General features: G+C 40.0%; 1 protein-coding gene across 1 annotated transcript; it reads right to left on the bottom strand.

The window, feature by feature from the left end:
* Positions 1-3,996: 3,996 nt before the first annotated feature.
* LOC137287881 (toll-like receptor 4) lies at positions 3,997-8,000 on the bottom strand. Its single transcript, XM_067820260.1, has 3 exons — positions 7,960-8,000; positions 4,871-5,446; positions 3,997-4,678 (listed from the first exon to the last, which is right to left on the bottom strand). The coding sequence occupies exons 1-3, from the start codon at positions 7,998-8,000 to the stop codon at positions 3,997-3,999; spliced, it is 1,299 nt and encodes a 432-aa protein (XP_067676361.1).
* Between the last annotated feature and the right edge of the window lie 1,024 nt (positions 8,001-9,024).

Raw genomic sequence — 9,024 nt, 5'->3', positions numbered from 1 at the left:
AGTCTTTTTTTCATTTTGTTGACGTTTCCTTTGGCCACTAATTTACATTGAAAAGAGACATAAACCATCTATCCGTTTGTCAGTAATTATGCTACCCTTAATTACGAAATCTCGCGCTGCTTCTTAGGTATAAATTAAATAATAAAATAATAATAATAAAGTGGGCATGTTCTCTGAGCTAATGATGAGCCTTGCCAGACACGCTGTGCCAGGATCACCCGTTATGTTCCTTGCTGCATTTATGTAAATTGAATATACAATAATGTCAGTGTCGATTTCGTTGAAAGTTCTGCACCGCTTAAAACTGTCCAACAACACGTCAGTGTATCCCCAAGGTGAGCACAAACACAATACTTAAGCATTGTGATTACGTTGTCTCAGTCCTTTTATTACCACCGTCTCGATGCTTGTGGTTTTGACACAGATGTCGATCCATGGTATGCACAGGGACTTGTATCGCTTAGAAACAGCGCTCGAAAGACATATATGTGTATAGACCATACCCTAGTACTATATAAAAGGAAAGGGATGTAACGAAGAAACCACCCCCTGTTCGATCAAAGTTACATGTCACCGCGTAAAATATTTTTAAGGCAACGTCGAGGCCAACGGATCGAACGCTAGATGATTTCCCTACAAAACGAGCCATAAATGGCCACAATCGGATCATTATTTCAAAAGTTATACTCCACGAATCATCGAAAACAGCTACCTCCGCAATTTCACGCCAAAATCATGGATCACCAAATACGGCGAAAACTCACCTTTTAAATTAGTTTATTAATTCCAGACACGTTGACAGCACCAGCGCTGGGCTGGATTCGATCGGCTGCGGCATTCCGTGGGTCGGAAAACTTATTGCAACACCTACATGTCATTTTCTCGACAGTAAGCAAACATTTTCACCAAAATCGCTGGCAAACCTACTCACTTGTCGGCCATACGTGACCTTGACATTCATTGAACTGAGCAGATCCGCGCAAACAGACTCGGGCCATCCGACTGGCCACTGCCACTGTATATTTTATTTCCCACCAATCGGATGGCCCGAGTCTGTTTGCGCGGATCTGCTCAGTTCAATGAATGTCAAGGTCACGTATGGCCGACAATTGAGTAGGTTTGCCAGCGATTTTGGTGAAAATGTTTGCTTACTGTCGAGAAAATGACATGTAGGTGTTGCAATAAGTTTTCCGACCCACGGAATGCCGCAGCCGATCGAATCCAGCCCAGCGCTGGTGCTGTCAACGTGTCTGGAATTAATAAACTAATTTAAAAGGTGAGTTTTCGCCGTATTTGGTGATCCATGATTTTGGCGTGAAATTGCGGAGGTAGCTGTTTTCGATGATTCGTGGAGTATAACTTTTGAAATAATGATCCGATTGTGGCCATTTATGGCTCGTTTTGTAGGGAAATCATCTAGCGTTCGATCCGTTGGCCTCGACGTTGCCTTAAAAATATTTTACGCGGTGACATGTAACTTTGATCGAACAGGGGGTGGTTTCTTCGTTACATCCCTTTCCTTTTATATAGTACTAGGGTATGGTCTATACACATATATGTCTTTCGAGCGCTGTTTCTAAGCGATACAAGTCCCTGTGATGGTATGTAGAGGTCGAAAATGCTAAGCCACGCGCATTATCCAGTTCTCTGTTCCTTTAGACCTCAGAGTGAATGACAATGTTATAGGAAAATAAAACATGACACTTATGCAGTCACCTTCCATCCCTGGTACCATGTTCAACTCCTCATTGTATTTGCTGTCTTGTTTCTATGTCCCATTTATATCTAACATTTGACGCACACTGGAAGAGCATGCGCCTTTACTGCCAGAAACACCCGTGAAGATCCGGAATAGACTAGGTGATTAACGGGATGGGGTGGTCAGGCTTGTCGGTTTGGTTGTCACATGTGATCGTATCCCAGTTGCGCAGATCGATGCTCATACTGTCGATCACCGGATTATCTCGTCCAGGCTCGATTATTTACAGGCCGCCACCATACAACTGGAATATAGCTGAGTGCGGCGTAAACCTCACTCACTCACTGTCAGAAACACAAGCCTCTGAAAATGCAGAAGACGAGAATGTTACTTTGGCCGCGCTTTTCTATTTTCTGTCTTGGTTGCTTGCATAGAGGCAAAGACACAGTGAGTGAGTGAGTTTTAGTCTTACGCCGCACTCAGCAATATTCCAGTTATATGGCGGCGGTCTGTAAATAATCGAGTCTGGACCAGACAATCCAGTGATCAACAACATGAGCATCGATCTGCGTAATTGGGAACCGATGACATGTGTCAACCAAGTCAGCGAGCCTGACCACCCGATCCCGTTAGTCGCCCCTTACGACAAGCATAGTCACCTTTTAGGGCAAGCATGGGTTGCTGAAGGCCTATTCTACCCCGGGACCTTCACGGGTCGGCAAAGACACAGAGTTGATGACGTGTCTTACCGGCTACATAGCTGGAATGTTGCTGAGTGCGGCGTAAAACGAAACTCACTCACTCCCATGTCCCGAAATGAAATAATCGTATCTGACTAGAAACACTCATGTATCTTACAAGGGCTAAATTACAATTAAACAACGTCCAGCTACTGATCCTCTTGTTCTCGATCTCTCAAAATATTGCTATTGTAACATATTTCTCGTATGTTTCCATTTTCAAATCCCAAGTATGGTTTATTCCCAGTCCTCTAGGAGTTACTTCCCTTCATTCAGCACACTCAACCTCAATCGCCTCACATCGTGACATGACTCGTCACCTTTTAAATAAGGAAGTTCACATTATGTAGCCAAACTGTTTCAATTGATCATGAGTTCATATCTAAAAAGTAATCTATTTTAACATTTCCGTATTCTAATTATTCAAGTTATTTCAATTAATTATCTCTGAATACGTTCTAGAACTACTCATTGCCCTCCATTCCGCAAAATGCCGACAGTTATAGATCTACATTTGTGATTATTAATTATAAATCATGTGATATATACCTTGTATCTTGCCTTTATCTAACCATTCTATGGCAGGTGAGCAGCTGCTACAGTCAAGATAGCTAATTTACAAACACATTTATCTGACTATTTAAGTGTATGTAATTATCATTAGATACACCAAAAACAAAAAACAAAACCCACAAAAACGAAAACAAATAAAAAACACGACCAAAAAACACGCCCCCCCAAAAGCAACAACAAAACACACGCACACAATATATTACATAACCATAATATTTTATACATATACATATACATAGATTATACATATACATATACACAGATAGCTGCTATGAAACGAACATTCTTCCACATTTCAGAAAGTTTAATGATAATGAAAGATAATGCATAATTCAATATTCCTTGATATGAGTAACACACGTGTGTAAAGTAGGTCCAAAGAAGACCAAAACCACGCAATAACAATGTCGTGAATACATCATTATATACTATGTACAGATATATACAAACTCAAACGACTTGTAATATAACTAATGAATCGAAAAAATTACTAATAATACTCATAATACGGTTTCTATCCTTTCACAGATGTTTTGCTTAAGCGTTTGTTTAAGCGCACCTTCCTTAACTTCGTAAATTGTCCACGTGTCCTTGTCAAAGCCAAAACAGGGTCGATGCTTGTGGATGCACATCTATGACAACATGCGAAAATATTAGCTGTTACGAAATTCCTTCTATATGAGACCCAGAGCTTATGAATCAACCTTCGTACAACTACGCTGTAAATGGTACTTAATCGAACTACAAACTTGAACCCCACCAAAACAAATATATATAAACACACGCAAATTTAAATGGACAGTAAACACAAGGAAAAAAATCCTTGGGTAAAGTAATAAAGGTTTCAGACAGGCACTTTCAAGGAGCACCTTCAGGCGATACATAATTGATAAAATATTCCCTTGCGTCAAAAAAAAGTATATAACAGAACTTTGAAGTCACAGATACTGGTTTAGGCTCCGATATACCTCCTCTAGCCAACAATTAATAACATTCACAATCAGTCATTGAACGCATGCGTTCTTTAAGAACTGTAGTGAGTCTTGCCCAAAATGATGCTCTTGCATCCTCCTCTTCTCCCCATGTGATGTGGGCCGTGTCACTGAGCAGCTTGTGGAGGGAGTGACTCAGGTTTCGAGCGTAAGGCTCTCTCAGTAGCACTGCAATGAGAGCGTCAGCTCGAATATTAAGGACGAAGCTCTGGGCCATCATCAAACCCGCTTGGCACCAATCGCTATCAGCAAAGGAAGGGGACACGACGACGATCACATGAGGGCTTGTCTGTATGGCCAGGTCAATGTTGTCAAGGATGTAGCCGGAACAGAAATCTCTGCTGGGAATACACAACTTCAAGTGATGTTGTTCCTCCAGTTTGGGGATCATCTCGTCCACCACCCAGTCTTCATCGTCATCACTGTGAATTATGTAGGCATCATAGGTAAATTCCTGGTTATGTTCTGTGTTCCTTTGTCGCTTTGGGCGATAATATTTCATGTAAATGAAATGACGAATACGCCATCTCAACTTGTACAGGAAGGAAACCGAGCACACAACAACTATGATTAGTGACAGAGTGACTAATGTAGTTGTGATTATATTTAACGTCAAGTAACAAGCGTTCTGACTGAAAACTAGATCCTTTAGCATTACGTGCCTCTTTTGGGGACTGTTGCACACATATCTTTCAGAATACTGCTGAAATAGGGAGCTGTTCCTTTGTATCCAGTCAATAAACCACCTGAGACTACAATCACACGTGAAAGGGTTGTCTGCTAGGTTTATGACAGATAATGTTTCTCGTAAGTGTGTCGGTATGGCATTTTCAGAAATAGTTGTTATCTCATTTTGGTCAAGTCACAGTTTTCTCAGATGAGTCAAATTGGAAATGATTCCTTCTGGAATGTTTGTAATTATGTTACTGTACAAAGAAATGGCCTTTAAATATTTCATTCTCTGAAGGAACAGAGGAATTCTTTGTAGCTGACAAGAGCCCATATCAAAGTTCTCCATATATTTTAAGTGTCCGAAGAAAAGTAGCATTTGATCTTCTGTCACATCCTTAAATCTATTAGCCGTTACATCAAGGTTATGTATTTGTATGCCCCTAAAAGCATCTTCATGAACCTGTGTACCAAAAGATACATGACTGTTTGTCAAATATAATCGCCTCAGGCGACTGCTATTGAACGCATAGGACTCAATGTTTGGTTTTGTGGGCAGAGATCTCAACGAGAGATGCCTTAAATTCGGGAGGCCAACAAAAGTATTGCTGGCTATGCGTTCTATAGGATTTCCATTTAAATAGAGTATTTCTAGTTTTGGGAGACACTTGAAAACATTACTGATACTACTCAAATAGTTGTAACTGAAATCCAAATAATATAAATTTGGAAAAAAGGGAATATTGTCGTTGTTACAAAACGTAGGGCATGTACTAATGCGATTTTCAGAAATACTAAAGCGTTGTAATGATGTCGACGTACCAAAAGTATGTTGAGAAATACGATTACGTTTTACATACACTGTGATTATATATCTTTTGTTCGAAAACACAGAATGGTTGTAGACGCTTATTTGGTTGTAATCAAGAGAAACATGTCTCAAACGCTGCGTCTTCATATGATAGATGAATGTCATATCACTGATATTTAGACCATTCGCGCTTAGAAAGGATAAACGCGGAAACACAGCAGTAGACAAAGCAGGAGTCAAAGAAGAAACCGGGTTGTTGTTCATCGACAGCCACGTGAGATTCGTGAATCCCTGGAAAGTGTCAGCTGCCATATGGTCAATTCTACAGTTATCGATTTTTAACAATTTCTATATAGCTCGTTGTAACATTAACAAATAAAGCATGTGATATGGCTGTAAAAACATTCCATGAGACATCCAGTGATGATGCGCCCGCATCGATTCTAGGTATGAAGGTCAAGTTCTTCCCACTGCAGTCCGCACATACTGCATTACACACACACAGAGTCCATCACCGCACGTATGTGTTGGCATCTTACAGAGCGATGAGTGAGTAAGTGGTACAAATACTGCCACAATCCAACAAATCTGGAGACCTCTGATGAACATGGTGGTGCCTTAAATGCAACAAAATAATTGGTAACCAGTTACTGTCATCTTCTAATATTGTAAATATTTCGAAATAGAAGTAAAGGAATAAGGGCATTAATCAGCAGTATGAACAGACACTCGTTGCCATTTATTGCATGAAAATGTGTAATTTCTGAAAGTACTTAAGTTTTTTTTTCTAGACTTGTGAATAATTTACTTGTTTATTTTTCGGTTGTGTAATAAGCTGTCAACTATGTACGATCTTATCTCTATGTTCTATTTTCGTGATCTATTTGATTTCAAATAGGTACATATAGTCCATTAGATACACACACGCGCGCGCGCACGCACGTACACACACAACATCGTTCCATGCAGTCACTTGCTACAGGCGTTATCAGACATACAAGAAGGAAATCAGTGAGAGGAGAGCATGGTGGACAGGTGCATCCTATCAAAATGAAATATGACCACACCTTCAGAGAAAACTTTCCTCATACAGGTGTGTTTGCTGCTCAAATGCCGAACTCAGCAAATTTTCCAGCTAAACAATGGCAGCAGACAATCCATCGAAAGCCGCAGCTGACATACAATGATATGCATAAATTAAGTCAGTGAGTCTGACCGTCCGATCTCGTTACGTCTCCTCTTACAATAATTCTAACCCAGATCTTCACAGAATCAAATTTGACAATGACCTCAAATACAGTTTGCCCAAAATGGAGATGGGGCTTGACTCGGTGGGAAGCACGGAACCCATCCAAGAATATCTTGATACACCACCTAAAGTGCACACGTCTTGAGTTTAGATATTCCACGTGTAATTGGCAAATTATTAAAGCAGCATCAGATATACCTGTTGAGAAACGAAGGCCAACTAAAACTACTTTAAAAACTCAAAGAATTAGTTTGACAAAGACTTAAAAGTGGACACAATCCAAGTCATCAAAGTAGGATAACTAACGAAAAGTTATGTCCTTAATAGAACTTTGCTTGAAATGACTTCATTGTGGGCATTTGTAATAAAAACAATTCACGTTACACAAAATAATATTCTAGATGCGTTTGGTCGTCTTATTTGCGGACAAAGAGGACAAGGGACATGAGCTGATGATGAGTCTGACCAACAAAATCAGTTGATAACATCTGTCATGTATATAAATGTCTTCATATAAAATAACACGGGGGGGGGGGGGGGGGGGGGGGGGGGGGGCTGTTCTAATAGAAATATAGAAATATACTCTTCAAAAAAGGAACGCAAAATGAAATTCAAAAAGGATACTTTAAGTTACAATTTTGTACACATATGTAAAGTTTTTACGGGTTGCACATTGTTTCTGGAATGTTCTAGAAGATCATGCTTGACCAAACGCAACCAAAATTGATTTTGAACGGTTTTATCAATCAGGATTGTCATGATGTGCGTGGATGTAATGCAGCACGAATATCAAGCACAATGATTGTTTCTCACGTGCAAAGCATGAGTGCAGCATGTGACTATAAAAGACCCAAACGAATCTCACAATTTCAGCCACGATCTTTGCAAGTACTGTACACGAAAATAGGACGTCTCAATGCCGCCGATCGATATCAGGCAAACAAGAACAGTTTGGAGCCCGAAGAGTGTCAGATCGGACAATCAGGAACCGTCTCCGAGTAGTCGGAATACGTGGACTACCTGGCCAATAACAATATCAGTACCCTTCCCTGGCTCTCCAGATTCCCGGATCTAAACCCAATCGAAAACCTTTGGGATCAGATCAATAGTATGGGTATGGCGACATCGTAATCCACCACAGAATCTTAAACAGTTGTTCCACATGCAGCAGGAGGAATGGAGAAGGATTCCACAACTAAACATCCAACGACTGATTTGATCTGTACCCAGGAGGTGTCGGGCAGTGGTAGCACCTGGAGGTCGACATACGAGGTACTGACTTCAACAATATCTCGTGGACAGCAGTAATGTGATGACTGTAATTCTCAAGAAATATGGAGAAGATAGCAATACATTGTTCCTCAAAACTTCATTCATGTATCTTTGCTGTCCGCTGATCTACACGTTCTTGCATAACACCAAATTTTCATTGATATTTGGGTTTTGCGTTTCTGTTTTTGAAGAGTGTATGAACCAGATAGCTACGCGCATTTTTACTGTAGTATCTTTTGAAGCAATTGACTGAAATATATAAATTTTCAACAAAAACAACAACAAACAACAACGTTTGAATAATTCTAGTTGCAGATATTGTGTGAATAATGACCTGTGATAATGCAAAAACATATCAAGCCGATTACCGTACAGCATAAACTTGGGCACTATCATATTTACAGATGTATCTGAACGATATGATGAATGATAGAGGTTTGGTTTTTTAAAACAATAGTACATGCACGCAATAACAGATGTCTGAATGTTTAAACAGCGACGCATTGATAATACAACAAATAATTAATAATGTAAGCAGCATACGGTTAGAAAATTTATCCTTACAGTCAAATGAGAAAAAAGACGATAGAAGTAAATTGTGCATGTTTGTTTCCTCGCTGAATTAACACCAAAGTCAATCTGCATCACATGTAACCTGTTTCAGAGTCACCTTAAACTGTACAGTTATATTATCACATCAAGTGTCCTTACCCTGAGTCGTCTTGTAGTGTGTATTTTTACTGATAGGAGGCCACAGTGTCACACTTCCTTGTTTAAATTATTACGCCATTATCACCGTGAAAAGGTTTCTTGCAAACTTAGTTCCTTGTATAGACATAGAACTGAACATGTTTCAAATCATCATTTCCTCATATGGATGAAAGACGTTAACGTTCATGGTTGCCTAGTGGGTAAAGCTTCTGGTACGGACGCTCACCACTCCGAAAATCCAGGTTCGATTACCCACTTGGGTACAATGTGTGAAACCAATATCTGGTGTCCCCCGCCGTGATATTGCT

The sequence above is a fragment of the Haliotis asinina genome, chromosome 6 (assembly GCF_037392515.1).
Source record: "Haliotis asinina isolate JCU_RB_2024 chromosome 6, JCU_Hal_asi_v2, whole genome shotgun sequence".
NCBI classification, from domain to species: Eukaryota; Metazoa; Mollusca; class Gastropoda; order Lepetellida; family Haliotidae; genus Haliotis; species Haliotis asinina.
The sequence above is the reverse complement of the archived record's forward strand: the minus strand, read 5'-3'. Positions and strand labels throughout refer to the sequence as shown.